Raw genomic sequence first — 22,022 nt, forward strand, 5'->3', positions numbered from 1 at the left:
CAAAATCCCAAGTTATGGGTCAGACTTCGAACAGGCTCCAGGATGTCGGGGCCGGGGCAGAGGCTCCTGGTTCCTTGTGGCTGCCAACACTGTCTTCATTTCACGTGCAAACCCATGTAGGAGCAATGTTCAGGTAGATGATAACTAACCTTCCAAAATCGTGAGCAGCACAGGGGTGCCCACCATGCTTGCTCGCCCAGCCAGGGCTCTGCACACTGGTGGTTTCTACTGCAGGGAGAGCTGCCATTTCCCTGGCCTCCCCTGTGTGGGTGCCTGCACGTACTTGCCCAAAAGGGAGAGTATTTCAACATATTTCAACATGGACCTGTGACCTCTTTGGGTTCCTGAGGTAATCATTGATGCTGAAGTGCCACAGCTCGTCCTGAATTGCAGACAGACCAGCTCTTTACACGGTGCAAGGAGGCGTACACAGTGCAAATACACATGCACACGCACACATGCACATACACGTGTGTGGCTCCAGCGGCCCCAGGTCCTTGCATGCCCGACCACGCGGTCTGCCGCAGCTCCCCACCAGCCCTGCTGTCCCTGTTTCCCTTCCCCATGGACGCCGGTTTCCCAAGCAGCAGCCGTGGGAATGCCCCAACATCTGGCACAGGTTGCAGCCGAGCCGTGCCTGGCTCCTCCGGCCGCGATGCTTTGAGGCTGCCCCTTGCTCCAGACCCATGGTGCATGGCTGGAAGGGGCGTTTTCTGCCCTGGGGTGAGCAGAGAGCTCTGCAACTTGTTGCAGACAGCGATGGCGGTGCTGCCCGGGCACTGTATCAGTGCTGTGGGGACTACTGTGTCAGCAGTTTGGGCTGTTTATTGCTTTAATATACATTTGGAAAAAAAAAAAGACCAGTGGGAGATCTGGTTATAAACCACAGCCACCCTGAAACAGGTACATGCCTATGCCCACATATACACACACACACAAAGCAGCAGTGACTATGGAAGTGTAAGAATAAATATTGAGCAGACACTGAGGGATTTTCAGAATAGTCTCTTGGGGGTTTTTTGTTGTTTTTTGGTTGGTTGGTTGGTTTTTTATTCAATGCCATGTTGTTTGTTGTTGGCTTGGTTGTTTTTTTCCTTTTTTATTTTTCTTCCTGATTTATTTCCTGTGCCTGGGCTTACTGTAACAGCAGAAACCAATCAGTGGCCAATGATGATTAACAGTCTCTCACGTGTTATTAACTCGACATTCAATGGAAGGTCACTTTTAAAGACTGTGGCAAGAAATACAAGTGTACAGGGGGTGTGTGGTTGTACGTATGTAGAGGGAATATACACACAAAAGCAGATCTTTTATCCACACCACTCCATTTACATTGCACTTGACTCCTTCTTAGAAATATCTATTATTATCTAGAATGTGTGTAGATCATATCTTGAAACAAAGCCTTCATATGGCTCAGAGGTGGGGGAAGTGCATAAATGGGAACATAAATTAACTGCGTTTGTGAATTTGTAATTGAAAGGAGAAATGGGGTCATCCGCTTTCATTGTTATCATCCCAGCGATTATTAGATGCAGCTAAATATGACGGTGGTAGTTTTAGAGGAAAGCCCACCTGGTACATCGTATCCAAAGCTGTGATAGCTCGAAAGCAAGGCTTATACCAATGACTGGCAGGGTAATAAAAATGCCTGCCTGATCATGGACCACGTACCTTAGGTTCTTGCATGATGCTTCTCCTCCTTCTGTGTGGGCAGGTAGCTCTCTCCTAAGGAGGCACTTTGCAATTTAAGAGCAAAAGCTTGGATTAATGGATGCTTCACTGAAAAATATTTTCTCTTCAGATTGCCATCCGCATGGCCTGTGGTATCGCTGATGGTTTGTTTTGAAGCAGCATCTTAGCCCATGTGGGTGTTTCTGACTGAAGGAGGGGAGGCTGCCCTGCCTGCTTGTGCTGGGTGGTTGCCAGCCCCCTTTTTGGAGATGCTCTGCCAGGCTCTGTAAAGGACCCCTTAGCAGCAGTCATAAGAAAGATAAGAAGACAAAGAAAGTTGTGGCAGCAGGGCAATGACAGGCAGCAAATCCCACCTCGCCGTGGTCAGCACAAACAGGTAACTTACAGTGCAAAAATTTCATCCTGGATGAATAAGCTGGAGGAAAGGGAGGGGAAGAGCTGCAGGAGGAGCTGCTGTTGTTTTGCATCGTGCGCTGTGTGCAACAACCTTGCCCCAGCAACCAGAAACAAACAAACAAACAAAAAACCCCTGAGCCACAGCATCTTTCAAAGTTTTCAGAAATAATACAGACAACTAAAAGAGTGTTAGCCAGAGGAGTTAAAGTGCTCTGGTCTCCAGGAAAACATCCTTGGGAAAACAGTGCCTCTCCCACTCTATCATTCTGCTCCGTGAACCATGAGACAGAGAGCGAGCCGTATCTGCTGACTTCGGCAACTACAGACAAAAACACTAAGGTAAAAGATTTGTATTGCTCCTTGCCCAACGTGCGGCCCAGCAAAGGGGAAGCATGAGCTGGAGCCTGCTGCGGCTTACGCGGCAACAGCCCAGCTGCTAATGGGAGCAACTTCGTGAGGTGCCAAGTCCTCCCTGCTCCTACTAATGTCACGAGCATGAACGATGCTCAGCAGCTCTGCTGTCATGCAAACCGATGCTGAGGACATACCCGGCCATAAGGTCCATCTGCACAATCCCATTGCTGGCATAATTATTACTGCAACTGCTGTTGGAGCAAAAGTAGAGGCGCGCTGCAAACCGGAGGCTGGGATACCGGGTTTGGTGGGGGTGAGAGCTCGTTACTTGTAAATGAGCACATCTGCTCTGGAAGTAGCTGGGAGGCATAAATATTGAATATCACATTGCCAGCGCCCGCTCAAAGTGTGACAGGATCTTAGCAGAAATAAACAGGGGGCTTGGAAATATGCAGAAGAAGGAAAAAGTGCTAGAGAAGAAACATATATGTCTAAATGAGATGGAAGAAATTAATGATAATTCAAAGATACTGACATACTGAGTTCCTACTGGAAGCCAATCCCTAGCAAGGAGCAAAAATAACATGGAAAAAACTGAGAAGTAAGGCAGATCTCATAAAATAAAGTATTCATGAAGATCAGGGGAAGGAATATTTGGAAAGTCAGATCACATGCAGATAAACTGAACTGGGTGGCATACATCCAGGGCCCTAACTTTGCAAAGTATCAAGCGCTTCCTTGTGCAAACCAAAGATGCTCACCTCCACGTCTTCCATAACAAATTTTTGAGTTTTTAGTTATGTTGGCTAAAATTAAATCTCTGCTCCTGAGCTGCTGCTATGTCGTCTTTTGCTCTTGTTGCATGGTGGTTGTGCAGGGCACGTCTCCGGCTGCACCTTGTAGGCACCTCACTGTCTGGGGACCCATCTTCAGTGCCCCATGCGGTGGACGAGTGGCCTGGTGTCTCGAGGAGACAGTCACCAGGGGTCACCCAGGACATCCCACCTCTGTGATGCCCTGTGGGACCATTTTGGACATGAGAGCCATTCTGGCAGGAATCATTTCACTCTCAGCAAAAAGAAAAAGTAGAAAAGACCTTGAATGCCTCTAAGTTTTCTGCTTAACAACAAAAGTTTCTTTTGTCTGAGAAATTATTTTCCTGCTCAATGACACTTTCAATTTTTTTCCTCCCAGGCCTGCTCCACTCATATTAATTTCACAGAAAGCTGGTGGTGTTCAGTCCTTCACAGGACCTGGCCTCACAACCCCCGCCCCCCAACCAAACAAAAAAAAAACCCCACCAAAAACCAATTGCACCACACTGCCACCTTCCCACGAAAGAAAACAGTGGTCATGCTGGCAATTGCTTCCCATATATCTAATTGCATCAGGAAACTTTTGGTAGTAGTAAGGAAAACAGATGAAGATGGAGAAGCCAAGAGAAGAAGTACACCTAGCAGTTACACCTTGTTCATTTGGCAGTGCTTAGACGGGGTCTTTGGGTGCAGGAGAAACACTAAATAAGGGTGCATTTTCCACGGGCAGGTTGGAGTGGCTGAGGATTTCGTGCACAAGAGAAGGTGGGAAGCTCCTAAGGGATGGGCTCTGCTCTGCGGCTGCAACAAACCACATTGACGGGCCCAGAGGCTGTAGCGAGAGGGGAAAATGTAGAGGGAGGGCTTTTAAAAAAAGACATAGAAAACTGTTGCAAAGACGTGGAGGAATCAGCTGGCAAGCCAAGATGGCAAGAGCTAAATACGCCCAGCTTGGTGGAGCAGCAGCCAGAGCAGGACACGGTAGCGGCGTGCGAGCACGTGGAGGAGCTCAGCATCGAGCAGGGAGAGCGACCGCTTTTGGTGGCAGACGCGGGGGAGAGCCAGGCATGGGAGTAACGTGGCAGCGGGACAAAACAGGGTGATCTCGGGCTGACGACGGCAAAGAGCCTCCTGGCAGGAGGTGCCTGCGATATGGTCTCCCGTGGGAAGTGGGGAGTATGGGAGGCTGAAAAGATGCCTGGGCAAATCTTGGGCTACCCTCAGGTGTTGTCTGGGAGGTGGGTGGGTGATGACAGAGGTTTTTTCCTGGTGCCAACAGGCAGGCATAGCTGGGAAAGGCAGCTCTTGCCAGGAGAAACTGCATGACTTGCCCCGCTGCAGAAATCCCCAGCAAAAACACAAGGCATGTGCTGGGTTTTAGTATTCTGCTTCCTCTTCAGGAAGGATGGATGTTTCCTCCTTCTTCTTCAAACAGTTAGTAAATAATTAAAAGAGAGAGACAAAATATTCTCTAAAGATAACCTAGTCTTCTGTTTCCATGGCAACCTCCTTCCTAAGCCAGAAGCCTTTCGCTCGAGTCATACGGTGGAGGGTGAAAGCCCTTTTGCAGGGAGGCAGGAGCAGTGGCATGACCCCAGCTGGGATGTGAAGGGGAGATACCATGCAGAGCAAGAGGACCCCAAACCACAAGAGAAACAATGAAGTTTTCCCTTGCAAATCACTTCCAGGGACAACCGATAATAAGCTGAGAGAAGATCCATCCTAGGGGCTGTAAGTCACCACCACCACATTTCCCAACATTTTTTGACCCTTCTCCCCTCCCAACTATCCCAAATGCAGGCCATACTTGTATCGTGGCCGAGTATCGGGGTAGCTTCTAGCATTGCACCGATCTCTGATCTCTGCGCATTGAGCTGTCTGGGGTTTGGATGGGTTTTAACTGTTAGGGTTTTTTTGGTAAAAGCCCTACCTCTGGCTTCAAAGCAGCTCTGGGTTTGAGCCTAAGCCTTGTGCAGCCCGAGTTCATTGTTCAGCCATTTGGGGACTGACTGCCCTCCTTCCCTGAGGATGTGAAATCACGTGTCTTGTCTCTCCTCTCTGCCCACAGGAGAGCAGGCAGGGACAACTCACCCAAAGAACCACCAGTGCAAAAAAAAAGCATTTGAAGACCCTTATTATTGCTTTAATAAATCTGGATCAGCATCCTTTCTGCAAGGACAAGGACCCGGGCTCTCCTGTCCTCTCCCCACAGGCCTGACCTCCCTGCAGTCAGCGTGCACGCTTGCAACACAGCAAACACTCCTTCCAGCAAATAAATCAAGTCCACACAGTAATTATCCTTCTCCTGGCTGTTGGTCCCATTTGACGCGCTCGCTGTTTACAGCCCCGGTTCGTAAGACGCAGCAGCTGCTTAAAAATCAGACAGGTCACAATAAAACCAGAACATCTGTTTTGTACTGCCCACTTCACAATGCTTCATATGCCAGCTGGGAGAGCTCTGGGAGGGCTGCAGGGGCCCTCTTGATCTGATGGAAAAAATGGGACAGGAATACCCGAGGGAGCCCTGCTCCTTCTCTGAGCAGCACACCAGCCTCCAAAACCTCCCTGTCTCCATTGGGCTGCTACCCTCTCCCCGCTGCCCTTCTCTCTCTGTCTTCTCTGACACACCTTAGTGGAGCTTCCCTGGGGTGGTAGGTGACATCCGAAATTCTTTTTGCCCCCCTTGGATGGATGGCTTTCCTACCCACCTGCAAACCTGGGAAGGGTACGAAACCTTGGAGTTGCTGCAGGAGGAGATCCAGGCTGGCCCTGGCCGGGAAGGAGGCACGTGCAGCCGTACCACTGGAAAGGCAAGGAGGGACGCAGCCTCCAGAGGCCTCGCTGCAACCATGCTGGGAGAGGATCACGTCTGCTGGATCAAATCCTGGATCCTGAGACAGGTCATGGTTCGAGGAGTCGGTTTGCCCTCACCCTCCCCACCGCAGCCCTCCCCAGTCAGACTCCCCTGCAAGGCAGAGGCAAGAGCAGCTGCACGTCTCCTCCTCCCTCTCCCACATCTCTCCAGCTGGTGAGCCAGTTAGCCCGGACACAACACACATAAACATCCTTACATTTGTGTGCGCACACATACATACACACACGCGCCAATATTCCCTGCTCTCCATGTCCACGGTTGGCACTGAGCAGGACTCTGTTCCCAGCTACACTGATGCAAATCGGGAAAATGCCAGAGGATGAAGTTGATGCTGGAGAGGAGGCAGAACCACCACCAAGCTGAGGATGTTCTTGTAGGGTCTTCCCACTGGGACTTGGAACGGGGTCAGCCCTCAGCCAGGGGACTGACTGCATTTTGTGTTGTTGAAGCCCCCTTTGCTTTTATTTGTCTTTTTTAAAATTCTAGGTTTTGTCTTCTTTTAATATATATAGCTATAGATACAAAAATAACAGATAGGTTTCTCTAGAGATGATTTTTGCACCTTTGGGCTTCTAAAATAAAGTATCACAATTACTGCAAATGAAAGGGGGAAAAGTTTGATTACCTCTCCCCTTTTTACCTGCCCCTCCCCTTCCACCCTGCCTCTCCCACTCCAAATTTCTCCACATATCTTGTGGTTTTTTTTTCCATTAGCAGTTTTCTTTCTTTGGAAAATGAAAAAGACAAAAACAACAAAACAACAACAAAAATATGCCATGTAGCCTCCATCCCCTCCTCCCATGAGCGTGCCTGCTGTGTTCACACATTCCCTTCAAAGCAAGGCTTTTCACCTCAAAACGCTTCCCGTGCGCCATGGCTGTTTGCTTTTCCCTGCTGCCGGGGCCAGATTTTCACCTGCTGTAAATCAGCGTGAATCCATCTCAAGCCAGAGCTCTGCTACTTTACACCAACAGAAGCGCAGAATCACATTTTGCCAATTTACGCTCGACCTGAAGATCTGGCCCACAATTTTTAATGTTTGAAATGGAAGCATGGACAATAAGGAAGTTTCCAGAAACAGGCAAGGCAAACCCCAGATGCTCTTCGTTTGCTGCTCACCCTGATTCCCTTCCCTTCACCCCCACCCTTCTTGTTTGGTGTAGCACCTCCTTCAGCCCGTTTGCTTGTTCCTCCTTAGCACTTCCTGAAATTCATATACTCTCGGTAAAAAAAATAAATAAATCAATCTCTCTATATATGTATATGTATATAACTAAACAGCTGCCATGTGGCAGTCACCTGGCTGGAGGGTCCCATCCCTCCCAGCCCCATGGCCTTTTCTTGTCACTATAGTCTCTGCAGTGATGGTCCAGGTCTTGCCCTCGGGCAGGACTGTTCCCGTATTGCTTGCACTCTCCCACGCCTCTGAGGTACGGTACCAGAGTATTTATTCTATATATATATATATTTATGTATATATATATATTTATAAATTTTTGTTTGCCTGGTTCTTTCTTGCAAATCCTTTGGAATTGCTGCTGGGGAGAAGCTAGAGAAACATGCTCCCCATGCCGGCGGCCGAACGCTCCCTCCCTGTGCCCCAGGGACCCTCATCTGTTCCTCTTGCTGACTCCGCCGCCCAGCTCCAGCTCAGATGGGAGTGGGGAGCTGCGGTCCCCTGTCCCCAGTCTGCCGGGCCCATCCGGCTCCTCTCCTTCCCTGGGCGAGGGGGTGTCCTTGCAGAAGTCCGTCACCCAGGAGGGCATCGAGAGGAAGCCCCGGGGGTCAACGGTGTAGAAGGGCTTGGCGTGGTGGGCAGCAGGGCGGCGGGGCGAGGGGCTGGCGTGGAGGCTGCTGGTGCTGCTGCACTTCTTCACCAGCGTCAGCCCCGGTGGCGGGGGCGAGAAGAGGGAGGTCAGCGAGAGGCTGCTGAGGGTCTCCGAGGGCTCGCTGTTATTGCCGCCCCCCCGCAGGCTGCTGCCCGCCCCCTCCTCGTCCGAGGGGTCCATGGAGTCGTGGTGGGTGCAGCCGGGGCTGGTGCTCCCACCGCTGCTGTGGCTGCGCTGGTGACGACAGATGCTTCGCAGGCTGAAGAGCCCCCGGCCCCGCAGACTCCGGCGGCGGGAGGTGGGGGAGAGGGGTGCTGCCAGGGGTCTTTGGCTGCCGGCAGCTGGCACGGGACACAGAGCCACCGGGAGGTCCAGGGTGCACTGGGGAGAGTCGCTGAGGTTGAGGCTGTCCTCCAGCGTGGTCTGCAGGCTGCCCGCTGAGCTGCTGCTCCGGCTGTCCAGCGAGGTATCGCTGTCCGGGGCCTGGGGAGCAGGAGTGTGAAAACACAGTTCTCAGGAAAGAGATGGGCAGGGGGCAATAGACTATGCCTATTCCCCCCCCCCCTTTTTTTTTTTTTTTGAGTACTTTGGGATGTGAAAATAAACCACAATTACAGAAAAAGGGGGAAAACTCCAATTCCTCTCTCACTCTCATCTGCCAGGGAGGACAGCTATAAACCACCTGAGCAAAGCTACAAAGCACCCAGCCATGCAGCTTGCCCAGCCTCCCCTTCTGGGAGAGGAGGAAAGGATCAATATTTCGAGCTCTGATTTCATTCTGCTCCAGGATGAATCTTCTCCTCCCACGTGAAATGCTCCACCAAAGGAAAGGAATGCTGTGTCTGTGAGCTCTGCAGCCCCCGCTGCTGGGCTGTGCCTGACCACTGGTGGTCCAGGAGGCAGGGGAGCTGAGGTTCCCTGTGGGTCTTCACTCTTGGCTTCCCTGTGAACCTGCCACATGGGCTGTGGACACATCAAAACCATCAGCTGGCCAGAAATCAGAGGACTTGTGCACCTAGAGCTCAGGCTCTGTACATAGACTGCCTCTCATTAAAAAATCAGCAATGTTTGGGGAGAAAAAAAGAGTCCTCATGGTTCTTCTGACCAGCACTAGTGGCAATGATGGTATTTAGGGCAGAAAGGCAGGGTTCCCTTCCAACAGGAAGGGGCGAGCCTTGATTTCCTTGTATCAGGACTCAGTTAAGCTGTTTCTGTTGTTCCTAGGAAATTGGTCTGTGCTGTGAGATCATCACTGGGACACAGCACTAGGAATGGATCTGGTCTCCTGAAGCATAGCTATTCAATACAGTCTGTATCACATAATCAGAAGTTTACCAATTTCTCCTTCACAATAGTTCAGTACTTTTGCCCCAGTGGTATGCCAGTTCCAGAGCTCTTTCTCTTCATGTCTAAACTTATACCAGAAGTTTCAACACCACAACTCAAGCAGCCTAAGCTTGAGGCTAAATTTATCCCTGGTGAATTTATACACATTTGTATTGTGCCAACAGTGCCTGTCACATAGAACTGGAAAACATATGATTTTATTTTTATTTTTTAGTTTGTCTGGAATAGTGTCCCTGTACTCCTCAAACAGGAATTGTTCAGAGAGTATCATCCAAGAACTCTACTGAACTTTCATCTCTGCCTCCTCTGCTCTTCAGAGACATTTGATCTTCCCTCAACACTTTTATTCTTCTCTTTCATTAGTGAGGAATAGCTGCCTTTTCAGAAAGAGATAGCACCTTTCTGGAATGTAAGAGCTAAGTGGGCGGGGGAAAACAGTGAGCTCAGGGACGCAGTGTGTGGATGTGGCATGAATGGCTATGGAGGAGGTAGGTGGGGAGAAGCCTGTTCCAACCAAGCAGGTGCGTGATCCAGAGTCACGGTGCTAAGAGGAGCCGAGGTGGCTGTGTGGCTGCCATCTCCCTGGCTCACACTGCAGCTGCTGTGCATGCAGGTGTCTGCAGTGCACTCAGTGCAGGGGACCCAGGGGTGAGTGAAAAGGTGATGTGATTTCATCTTCATGTGGGGCTAGCGGCAGCCGTCACACTATTTTTTGATCCAAAGTAGAACGTATGATTTCAGGGGGTGAGAGCTATACAACACACCTTTGCTACAAAACCTTCTCTCCTCCCCAACCCTCCTGCACTCTGCAGTGCACTGTGCTCCTCAAACAGGTTAGATCCAGGTCACCCAGCCCATGACCTGGACCCCTCCTTCATCTGTCCTCCTCCTTGTTCAGCCCCTGCTGTTTGGGTGTGATGTGAAGATCAGGCTTTCCTAGCAGAGGGAAGCGAGGGTCCTCACCTGATGAAGCAGTGAACAGTTCACACCTGGAGATCTCAGTGATGCCCATGAGCCTTGCAGAGAGATCTTAGGGAGGTTGCGTGGACATGAGGCTTTCTCAGGCCCTGTCTGGGTGGCAGAGATGGCTGGGTGGAAAAATTCTGCTGGTACAGGTAACAGAGGACAAGATGCACCTGGAGAGAAGGGGCTGGGAGGGACTGACAAAGTACCAAAAGAAATGGGGAGGAGAACAGAAACAGAAAAATAATGAAGTTGAGGAGTTCTCTGATTTGATGCCTTTGCTGCTGTTACACCAACGGTCCTGCAAGTCCAGTATACGGAGTATATGTAGTAACACACACTCCTGCCCAAGAAGCCTCAGTCTAGTGTTCACACCATGGGTCCCACTTCCCACACAAGGACCAAAACCTGCACCAGACCCAGAAGATCTAAGATGGCTTAGAGCCATCAAACAATAGCCCAGCTTGCTTCTCCTGTTGCTGCTCTTGCAGAGAAATGCTGAGCCGTAGGGCCTTGATTCAACTATGTCTCACTGCCAGAGAACTTTCATCCCAGATTCTGCAAGGCAAGGGATGAAGGGAGATAAATAAACTGGTGGTTTGGGAAACCTGGGAACCACAGGAGGCCAGAGCTTGCTCAAGAGTAGAACTGGAGCACTTCTACCAAGGGCAGACACGTATTACTTGTACCCTGAACCTGCACCTGAGGAGCCAGGTCTCAGGGGGCAGCAACATTTTACTGTGCTGAGTGAGCACAGTTCATCCAGCTGGCATGTCAGGGGAGTCTGTCCTCGCTCTTCTCTGACCATGCATGGGTGCACTACTGTGAATGGGAATCAGCTCTTTAACAATGCTTCACATATGCAAGTCTGAGGGACGATATAAGATCTAGCAGCAAAAGAAGGTTCTGCTCCTCGTTCCATTCCTGAAGACTGGCAAACTGAAAGCTAATTCTTGGTTAGTGTAACCCCACATCACATTAAGTCCATTCCTGGCAGGAGGGAGGCAGATGAGCTGAACCAACCCAGACATTCAGCAGACCTGGAGAATGATGAAAGCCATGCTCACCTTTGGTACTATCATGCTTTAGCCAAGACTGGACTGAGTTGAAAGGAGTTTTCTCCATTTCACACAGGTAACTGTCTGGGTTTGTAGAGCTATCCGCACTGGATATTGGGAGCAGGTGTTCCCCTAGATCGCCTACCCCATTGGAGTCAGGACTCTCCTGGCCATCCTGCTGGAAAAAATAAGTGAGGACAAAGCCTTGTGAAATTTAATGGCAGATGACAGAGCAGACTTGTCAAAGCCTCAGGAAGGTCTGATTCTGAAGATACCGTCAAGCTAGCTAAGAGATGCTCAAGTTTCCAGCCCAAATCCCCTAAATTTAGGCTCATTCAGAGGAAGTTACTGACAATAGCGAAGAGAACTTTCAAAAACATATATCCCTTTTTCTCCTCAAATCTGTCTCCACAATATGTCTTTATGCAGAAACTCTTGAAAAGCGACCAGAATTTATATTCCTCAGCAGTGACACTTGGATGAATACAGAGCACTTCAAATGAGCAGGAACAGAAACACAGCGCACGGTGCAACATGCCCATGACCACCCGGGGCTAACCTTGATCTCCTTAGGACTCAGCTGAGAAGTGCTGCGATTGTCTGACTCATCTCCTAGAAGGATGGAAGAGGACTTGTCTGAGTTGAGGGATAATGCTTCCATTTCAGCCAGCTGGACCTGCAGGAAGGGAAAGGAGCTGTCACAGGTCATGCCTAGCATCCACATTTCAAGCAGTCACACTCTTTATGGTGGATAAGTGAGAGCCTGTAGACCCGAGATCAATTTTAGGTTATATTCCTTGGATACATCAGGTACGGCCTAACCCAGACCTGGGCTGGCAGGAGAATCCACTTTTTAAGGAAGGTTGAACATATGATCTGCAAGCAGCCCATCGCCAGTCCATGCTCCTCTAGTGCCAGAATTGGAGGAAGGAGTCCTGAATCTGTCCCAGCGATACAGCTGGCACAAGGCCCTGCAAGTAAACCTGGGTGGGGAGAGGGCTCCCTCAGGCCGATGACAAGGCAGTCTGCTCTGCTGAGGGATGAGGAGTAGACCTCTCTCTGAAGGCGCCACGGACAGCCCTGCTTAAATGTGAAGGTGCTTTCATTCCAGGGATAGTCATGCCTCTTGCAGTCCATGCCAGTATCATGCTTTACATATTATCTTACCTTCATCACTGAAACCCTGTTTCCCTCCAGCTTCCCTGTGTCTTCCCTCTCCCCTCACCTCTAACCTACCCAAGACCTCAGCTAACACCATCTCCCATCCTGCTCTCCATCCCTAAACTCACCCCTCCCGCCCACTCATATCTGTGCTTTCTTGCTTTCTGAAACCACATCTGACCACCACATCTTTCTCATCCTTGAGCCTCATCTCCACTTCAGTTCCATACCTGACCTTGCTTCATCTTTTGGCCTGTTTCATACCATAGATGCCCCTCTCCCATCCTCTTTGCTCCAAGCTTTCAATTCCCCTCTGCCTGACATATCTTTCCCACAACACCTGAAAAGCATCTCCTTTTTCTAGTAGCCTAAGCAACTGCTCTGTCCCTCCTGTGCTTGGCTTTCTGTCACTGGTCACTGGAGTCCCACTAGTTGCCACCACCAGCACCTGAATCTTGAGAGCTATACTCTGGGTTGTCTCAGTTTGGACAGCTTGCTTCCTGGCCATTTATCTTGACCTCCCCCGTGTTTGTGTTTGCAAGAGGCGGGTACAGCTTTTGTGCTGTAAGAGCACGTGGAACATTTGGAGAGATGACTCCTTCGAGCTGGGAGTTTAGTGGCTTGCGCCAATGCCAGAGACTGGAAGAGGATCCCTCCATCCGAGGGATAACGCACTTTGAATAAACAGGATGGAAAACCAGAGCTGAACTTAAATAAAGGGCACAAATGACATCCTTATTTGGGATATTATTCTGACACAGGAACACAGTGCCGTTCAACCATGAAGAGAGCCCAAAATCAACAACTGCTGCTCAGATCGCTGACGCACCGGAGAGCCCACAAAGAAGTTATGTCAAGCATACTACACAGCCACCAGTCAGTAACTACTTGTGTAGAGAAACACAGTCTTCATTCAGTCCCACTTAATGTGCGTACTCATCCATTACTCGCCTAAGTGCTTGTTACACCAGAACAGCCTTACAGCTGTGCTTGTAGAGACACGAGCGTGAAATGTGATAACATCTGCGACTACCTTCTCCATCCATAAAAAAGGGTTTCAACAAAAGCCAGAATAGTCTGTTCTTCACTGAACCGCTTGCTCACAAATTCTGGCCACCCTGGGATCTACACAAAAAACATAATCATCAAAGTCATGAATAGATAAACTGCATGTGTGGAAACACGATTCACCGCTGCTCACTGGCAAACTCTTGCCACTGCCTAAACACGCTATCAGCCACCGATACACAGATGTCTAACTGTCAACCAGCCCAAGAGTGAAAGGATAGCGACGACAAGAGAAGAGGTTAGCAGTATGAAAAAAAAAGTTTTGTTCTTATAACTTCCCTTACTGCAAATATTTAAAAATCTTCTGACTAAAGATGAGGAATAAAAAATTTTTAAAATTGTAGTGGAAAAAATTTTAAAAATTGCAGTGAGGGGAGAAGAGGCTGTTCACTAGGAGCATAATCCATGAAAACTGCCGGGGACATCAACCTGAAACACTGAACCATGCACACATATCCCTTAGAAAAAAACTACTTGCCTTAAAAACAGAGCCATGATTCCAAAAATCTTTAATTGTACAAACAATTTGTTTGAAAATAAGATGCCAGCAGCATAACTGGGAAAGATGGTGAGCACTTCTCCTCAATGCAGCAAAAAGCTTAGCACATATTAATAACTTTGAGCATATGTTTAAGTGTTGTGCCCATCCACTGTGCTCAGCGTCTTGACAGATTAAACTACAAATGAAATGGGAGTGAACATTTTTGGCTAATATGTGATTTTTGTCACAAGGGCAGAGCTAAGGGTGATTTGGCAGGCAGCGAGTGTACTATTCTGTTTGAATACACGTATATTGAATAGGACTAGATAAAAACTGTTTTGCCTATAAAATTTGCTGTCGATTGCTTCTGAGATAGTACAATTCTGTCAGTGTATACAATGGACATTCGGATATGTTGATGTACCAGAGTACATCCTAATTTAATGACTATGTGCACTGCTGGTGTTAGTGCTGGTACAAGCCTAGCTGTGATCCATGCAGTGATTTCCTGCTGAAATTTCCTCAGTGTTTTTTATACTATGAAATATGAAGAGAAGGTCATGATCAACCGTGACTTAAAATCCTGAGCTGTAGTTTTGATTCATATGATCAGAAATAAAATATCTACATTTTATTACTAAAGTTATTCCTGCAGATATAAATAATTTCTTTTCAATTTCACATTTTAGATGTATTGAAATATCAATTTTGAAAAATAATTTATGGCTCTGTAACAGCCATTAGAAAATATGATCTAAGAATAATTCTTTAGTTGTGATTATTCTGTTAAACTCTTTGCTGTGGCTTGCACTTGAAGAATTTGCTGCTTAGTTTCCTTGCTGGGAAGGTAAGAAAATCTGTCGTTGTTGTCTTCATTCCTAGGCAGGATACTGAAGACTATCTGGAAGGTTTTCAAATGCAGCAAACTAGCTGCAAATGACTTAATTTTGGGGTAATCATTCTAGAATGCCTTAGAAGACCTGATTTTCTGAGAAGGCTGAGGACCAACTGCTGAATATAAGGACTTGGGTAAAGCAGTGGAAATCACAGTTAATTGAAAACTAGTTATCTGGCTGCATTAATGCAGCATCCATTTGTGAAATGTTGCAATGCCGATAAACTACACCAATGTTCGCATTTTGATACTTTCAAAGGGAAGTTATGGGGACAAACAGATAGCTGACAGGCTGAAAAAATTTAGAGCGTCAGAACTAGCCATCTGAAGCCAAACAAAATATTGTTTTCTTCAAATATGGCTAGAGTAACCTGCCAATGAGAGTTCTCTTCCCAAGTTTCCCGGTTTCTTTATAAGCAACAGAAATATATCAAGTTAGGTATAGGGAAGGAGATGGTGAAGATTGCCACTGATGTACCTATTTACTGTCAGATATGCTACTGTTACAAGTCTGACCACGACCATAGTACTTACATACAACAAAATAATTTCAGAAACAAAATTAATTCTGCTACTCACCTAACTTCTCCCAGACTACTTTGCTCCTGAAGTTTCACAACCTGGAAAGACTAATTGTGTAGGAAGTAGTTTTCCAAAGCATCTAACTTTAGAAGCACAAGTCTAAGCCATTTGGCATCCTGCTCTTAGCAACAACCCATTTGTCAGCTAACAGGTTCTACATCAGAAAAGAGACTCTCAAACTTTCTCAATGGGCCCATTTTTATTTAGGTTTTGCTCAAACTAATTAACTGGTTTTCACCACAAACCAATCCTTGCTCACAGACGGTGACTCCATTCAACAAGGCATTTAAGCATGTTCTTAATTCATGAACCTCAACAGGGAACAAGCAAGCACATGTTTAAAATGAAGACAAAACACATGCTTAAATCTCCTACTGAATTGCCCCTGAGTGCTGTCATTGGGGTGAGATCCTTTGAGTCCTCCGTACAACATGAGCTCGAACCTCTGCTTTTCTTACAAAATTGAACACAACAAGAACTGCCAGGACACCTTCATAGTCATTTCTCTACAGCTCATTCAGTCCCTCCTGACCTGTGTCCTGGCACATCTCATCTTTCCACCACCTCAAACATCCCCCCGTGGGTAAGGAGGGCAAGCCTGTACTAGAGGCAGTATCAGCAATTCATGACAGATGACAAACACAGGTCAACGAGCTCTCTGTCTACACAATCTACAGCCAGGAGCACACATCGGACGACCTGCGGGCATGTGGGTGTGAGTGTGCAGGTCTTGGGGGGAGAGTCCCCTCACGCATCCTCGTACGCAGGTTACCTCTTGCTTGTCATGGTTACACTTCTCGCACATGGCCGGCGAGGAGTAATGATGGAAGACGGAGCCCGATAGGTTATCGATGATCATTAACTCCCCGTCGAAGGAGTCCTTAATAATTAAAGAGACACTGTCCAGCCATAAGTTCTCCTAGGGGACAAGAAAGGGGGGAGGATGGGAGAGATCATTTTAAGAATGCCGAGGTTTTTGTTTCACAGTTTTATGTGAATTTGGGGCTGGGTTCTCCACCCTGACTCATCTGGAGCAGCACCTTTTTTGCAGGTACCTGCACAGGGTCACTGGGGGAGCATTTGCTTCTTAGGGTGTGTAAAGATGCTAGAGTTCAATACAAAAAGAAAAAAAAAAAAAAAGGAGGGACTGTCTTCACTCACTGTCAGCGCACCATGGCACTGCTCACACCTCCCTTCCAGCTCTGCTGGAGTGCCTCACTCTTGATCTGCCATTTCCCCTGCTCTCTTCTCCTGAGCTCCCCTCTCAGATTTGCTCCTAACACACCTTTAGTTGATCTGCTCCATCTCTCTTCTGCTGACCCTCAGGTTCCTATACCATGATGACAATGAACATGACCCACTGCTGTCACAGCCTTGTCCCCACACGATGCTACCAACTTAAAAGTCTACTGCTGACAGCAAACCTCTCACTCTGAGGTGGAAGAGTCTGTCTGGTACTGCTAAGCCCTCAGTCATCTAGGCTGCCCAGCTTCTCCCCATGGCTACTTGCTGCAGTCTGGTTGGTAAGCTCAAAGGTGTACTCACCTGTGCTGGAGAGTAACATCTCATGCACAGATGTCCTTCAGGATCTGTTCTCCCACCGCCGCCTCCTGTTGCTGCTCCTTTTCCCTGTCCTGAATTCGGGGAGCCTGACTTGCGGGAGCACAGCCCATGTGCAATTTCCAGCTCAATCTCAGCATCCATCTCTGCATCCTCCTGGGCCTCCTTGTTGCTGTCGTCAAGATGTTTCATGAGCACAGCTACCACCACATTGATGAGGACAAACTGGGCTGTGAGCACAAAGCTGACAAAGTACAGTGGGGAGATGAACTGCAGGTTGCTGAGGCAGCTCCGGTCATCGTGGCTGCAGTCACGCAAGGTATCCTTGAGGGGTTTGAGAGGGAACGATGGAAGGAAGGACTAAAGTAAGAATACAAGTATGGCTGCTCTTTCTGTCGAAAAACACTGATGCTAATGGAAAGAACAGGGCAAATGTTTCTATCGCCCCACACCCTCTGGGATCATGAGGTCCTCAAAGAATCAAGGACACTATCTGATCCTGTGCTGTTTCAGAGCAAATACGTCCAAAGGTGTACAGAACAAACTACTTCCAGACCATCACATGTTGCTGCCACTTTAGCCACACACATGTGAGCAAGAACAAAACTGAGCAGTCTGGTACTGCCTTCTCCCACCTAGACTCAAAAGCACTGTATGTATTCAAAGAACTTTCCTCTCTCTCTCTGTCCTTTAAAAGAAGGACATATTTATTTCGGATTGCCCCGGTAGCTCTGCAGATGGGTGCCATGTCCAATGCACCTACATTCAGCTTTGATAACAGGCCTTATGACAGTGGATATTCCCTTTTAGCCTGGACAGTCTTCTTGTTCCTCCCAAGGACAATTTGCACTTTTCTCAGCCAGATATGTGTAGGACTAGGTGAGCCCAAGGTCTGAGTTACCATGGTGGGGAAGGAGATTCTGGCCCAAGCAGGGACTTTATCTAGCAACCCAGCTCCTGTGCTCCTTCCCTTTTCTAGCCCAAGCACTGCTGAACAGAGCACACATCAGAATTTCTCTTTCCCCACAATAAGGACATAAACACCCCCGAGGCCCAGTTACCTTCATGATCCCATTCCAGTTGTCGCCTGTAGACACCTGGAAGAGCGTGAGGAAGGCCATCCCAAAGTTCTCAAAGGTGGCATGGCGGCTCATGCCCTCGCAGGGGTTCTCATCATTGCATACTGAAAGGAAGGGAATCGCAGCTATCAGGAGAGGACACACTGCCAGCCCTGAGATCAACAGCAGGAACTGGGGAAGGGGACTTCAGGCTTCTCACAGTCTGGAGGCCTCAGCACCCTGCCCAACAGTTGGCTGCTGCCCAGCAATACAGAAAAATCCCTGATGGCCCAGACCCAGGATACCAGGCAGTGTAACTCAGTTGCTCAGGGAGATCTTCCCAACATGTTGTGCTGCCTTTCTTCTTGATCAGTATTCCATGGCAAGAGACATAAATAAGCCTTCCCTGAGCTTTTTGTGTAATCTTGAAGGCAGTATCAAAGTAGGCAGTGCAGAAAAAAGCAAAAGTTTAAGAATGAAAGAGAAACCAGACACTTCTTTTATTTTGTTGGGCTGTTAGGACAATAACAATTTAGAGGGAAATTCATCTTATATCAATTACAATAAGGGAGAATAAAGGCCACCAAGTAATTCAGTCCCTTTATTGAATGAGTACTGATTTTGAGAAACCTGAGCTTCCCAGCAGGTCTGTAGCTCACACTGGAGCATGGTCTGCTTGAGACTTACCCAGTTTTCCAAAGAGCTCCACTCCTAGAGCAGCATAGATGAAAAAGAGGAGCATGAAAAGCAGTCCGAGGTTTCCCACCTGAAAGCAAATGGCACGGTCAGCCAGCCTCAAAGCCTATTTCACCTGTACAGGCAAGTGTTTCTATCTTTCAAAGCCTGGAGACAACAGCAGCAAATTCCCAGTCTATAAATGTAACCAAACGATTGCTCAGCACTTGGGAAATCACCAGTGATAGTTCCAGTTGCAACTGGACTTGAAGGATGCCCTTTTCCCAGTTGCATCCACTTCAGCACAAGCTCTGGCCAGGGCTGACTGAAGTGTGTAGTTCCTGGGCCAGGTGAAGACAAGCACACAGGATCAGGGGCACAGAAGGCGAGGCCAGTTTGGCTGGGCGAAGGACAAGCTATGGATTATAGCATAGTAGGTCAAAGCCTGATTTCTGGGCTTCCAGCAGCTGCTGTTTGGAAACCCCCCAACACGAGGATTGCTGCTTCACGGTGCACAAAGGTAGCAGTGCCACCAGCAACATCGGCACTGCCTCTAAGTCCTCGCTCTCCCAAATCACTGCTTGCCTCTGAATGTCCTGCCTCCCAGCACATGGGGCAGCTGGGTTATATATGAAGTTCAGGATGGGGGGTTTGGAAGAGATTGGTTAAACAATAATAGAAAATGCCATAAAAGGTTAGCACACTGTTGGTAGAGCAAGAGAAGGCAGGGAAAAATTAAAGACCTAACTGGTATATGGGTGTTTTTGGAAAACTAAGCAGTATCTGGTCTGAATGCATGTGGTCACTGGGCCTTTGTTAGGATCATCCACTTCAGGAGTCTAATTTAGTCATTGCAACTGCTGTGCCATCCAAATTCAGGAGAGAAATGAATGATTCAGCCCACCCGCTCCCCTGGGACGCCAGATCCTGGTTTCCTACATACTTAGTGGAAGGAATTATTTCTGATGACTAAATTGGACATCATAGTAAATGCTCTGAACACACACCACTGGGTCTGCATCTACAGGGCATTAAGAAAACGGAGTTAATAAAACTTAGCTAAGGGCTAAATTTTCAAAGGGCTCTTTAAAATTAAAGCTCTAGTCACTATTAAGAATTGTTGCAGTATAACAAAGACAGGAAGGGAATTGAAACAGGACAACTGGAGATGCCTTATATGCCATTAGCAAGCCAAAATCCCTGATGTGAGTCTGTGCTCTAGGAACATAAAGAGAAAGGTCGAAAGGAGGAAAAAGCGCAAGGGAAAGGACAGCTTATTTTAAACTGCTTCTTTTGGCAAAGCCAATAAATCTTGGAGAATAATATTACAGATAATTCAATTGTCCCCTGAAGACTCAGTGTATAAAATAGGGAGACTAAATTCAATCTTTTAACAGTGAAACTGGGGGATTTTAGCCCTGCTTTAAGTGCAGATTTTTATACAACTTTAACCATGGAGTGATTTTTGATCCCTCTGTTGTATAACTTTATTAAACGAAACCAATCTGTTACAGAAGGAAGCAAAAGCCAATCAATAGGAAGTGGATTGATCATAGGCTTTGATGCAGCAAGGACTAAGCACTACTAGGTATTACCTTCCAGACCTTTAGACATCTGCTTCTGAGGGTTTTGTGGCAGATATTAATGACCTCCAGAAGACCTGACCTATCATCTTGGTTAGCAAAGGAGTTGTAGGTGAATGTGAGAGAGAAAAGCCAGAACGTATAAAGTATGGAAGAATATACTTGTGGTTTGTGGCTAGGACTTGACAGAGGGCTCAGAGGCCTGAACTGGCACCAGCTGTGCCTTTTGCTATCCCAAGCAAAACACTTCGCTCTGATGACTTGGTTTCTCTATCTACATGACAGGGATATGAACATTTCCCCCTCCCCTATTTATTCTTTATATTTTGGGGGCAGAAGTTGAGTGTCACCATTTAAGTACAAATATACTGCAGAGTCCTCTTACTGAGGGATTCTGGGTACTACTTCAGCCAGCTCTTAATATCTGTGTGTTGCATTTATCTGGGTTGCAGAATAAGCATGACACAGACATGCAGATGCCGGATCTGGAGACCTGCTCCAATCCAGATCCTCACCTGAGCAAATCAGCTGTTGTAGCTCCTGGAGTGGAAAAGAGCATGGTGCAAAGAAGCTGAACTGAACCAGCCTGGGGCAGCAGAGCTAGAACTAATAAACATTACTGGCCCAAAGCTGCCTGCTGTAAGAACACCCTTAATCTCCTGTTCTTTCCATTGTATCTCAGCCCCCGACTATCCTGGATGACAATATTATTATATATCCTATATGTCAATTATATTATTAGACAAAAATACAAATTATTATTGTATAATGAAAAGCATGAGAGATCAGATAGAGCACAAGACCCAGGAAAGATCACGCTGTTTCCCCCTCGCTTTTGTGCCACAAGATTCCCCTAATTCATATTGACATTTATTGTCAACAACATCAGAAGAAAACTCCTTGGGTAACTACTCATGCTGTTTTCAGATTGATTCTCAGCTCTGCATCACTCACGGAGACTGGCACATTAGCTGATAAATCAACTGACAAATGCCCATGCATTTTGATACCATGCAAGATAGCTGCCTGCTCAGGGCCTGCCAGGGGAATGGTCTGATGTATGATCAGTAGAGCCACTTGGTGCCATTACTCCTTGCTTAACAATTCTCTCTGGAGGATCCGAAAGGAAGGGGACCAGTCTCCCTGGCTGCTCATCCATCACGGAGGATCCTCACAGTGGGCTTGAAGCCTGTGTAAAGCACCGTGTCAGCATCTCATTCAGGAACAGCTGCCGCTCACAGCTCATGAAATCCTTCTGTCTAGCTGTCTTGTAGTAGACACTTAACTGCCGGCTGCGTGAGCCACAACAGAGTGCGTCACTGCTTCTCATACATGAGAGGCTCAGAAACACAAAGGGATCCGGGAGGAGAAGGGAGGAAAAGAAAGCAGGAAGGGGCAGGCACTAGCTAAGAAAGGGAGTGACAAGAGTGTGAATGAAAGAGAGGAGGGGAAAAGGGGGGAATGTGGGGAAGGGTGAGAGGGGCAGAGATGCAAAGACCTCCTTTCCTCCTGAAATGGCTGCCAGTCACTCTCCCCTTCTTATGGAGAGGGGAGAGAGGAGCTGGGGACTAGCCACAAGTGGTACACACTAGCTAGACATCATGGGAAGAAATCTGCCCTTATCCAT

The 22,022-nt window shown here is 47.8% G+C and overlaps 1 protein-coding gene across 4 annotated transcripts in view; it reads right to left on the reverse strand.

Annotated features, from left to right (window-relative positions):
- Positions 1–6,852: 6,852 nt before the first annotated feature.
- The window catches only part of CACNA1I (calcium voltage-gated channel subunit alpha1 I), an 89,477-nt gene continuing 74,307 nt past the window's right edge, over positions 6,853–22,022 (reverse strand). For 2 of the 4 annotated variants that reach the window (XM_054831475.1, XM_054831446.1), the window contains 8 exons: positions 18,825–18,903; positions 18,141–18,262; positions 17,065–17,403; positions 16,292–16,438; positions 11,892–12,008; positions 11,342–11,510; positions 10,275–10,471; positions 6,853–8,447 (listed from right to left, as the gene is read on the reverse strand). In XM_054831475.1, the coding sequence (XP_054687450.1) occupies positions 7,746–8,447; positions 10,275–10,471; positions 11,342–11,510; positions 11,892–12,008; positions 16,292–16,438; positions 17,065–17,403; positions 18,141–18,262; positions 18,825–18,903 (1,872 nt within the window). In that variant the 3' untranslated portion in view covers positions 6,853–7,745. The remainder of the gene's footprint in view (positions 8,448–10,274; positions 10,472–11,341; positions 11,511–11,891; positions 12,009–16,291; positions 16,439–17,064; positions 17,404–18,140; positions 18,263–18,824; positions 18,904–22,022) is intronic. The other 2 variants (XM_054831454.1, XM_054831465.1) reach the window with 2 other exon arrangements.

This window comes from Grus americana, chromosome 1, assembly GCF_028858705.1.
Source record: "Grus americana isolate bGruAme1 chromosome 1, bGruAme1.mat, whole genome shotgun sequence".
Classification (NCBI taxonomy): domain Eukaryota; kingdom Metazoa; phylum Chordata; class Aves; order Gruiformes; family Gruidae; genus Grus; species Grus americana.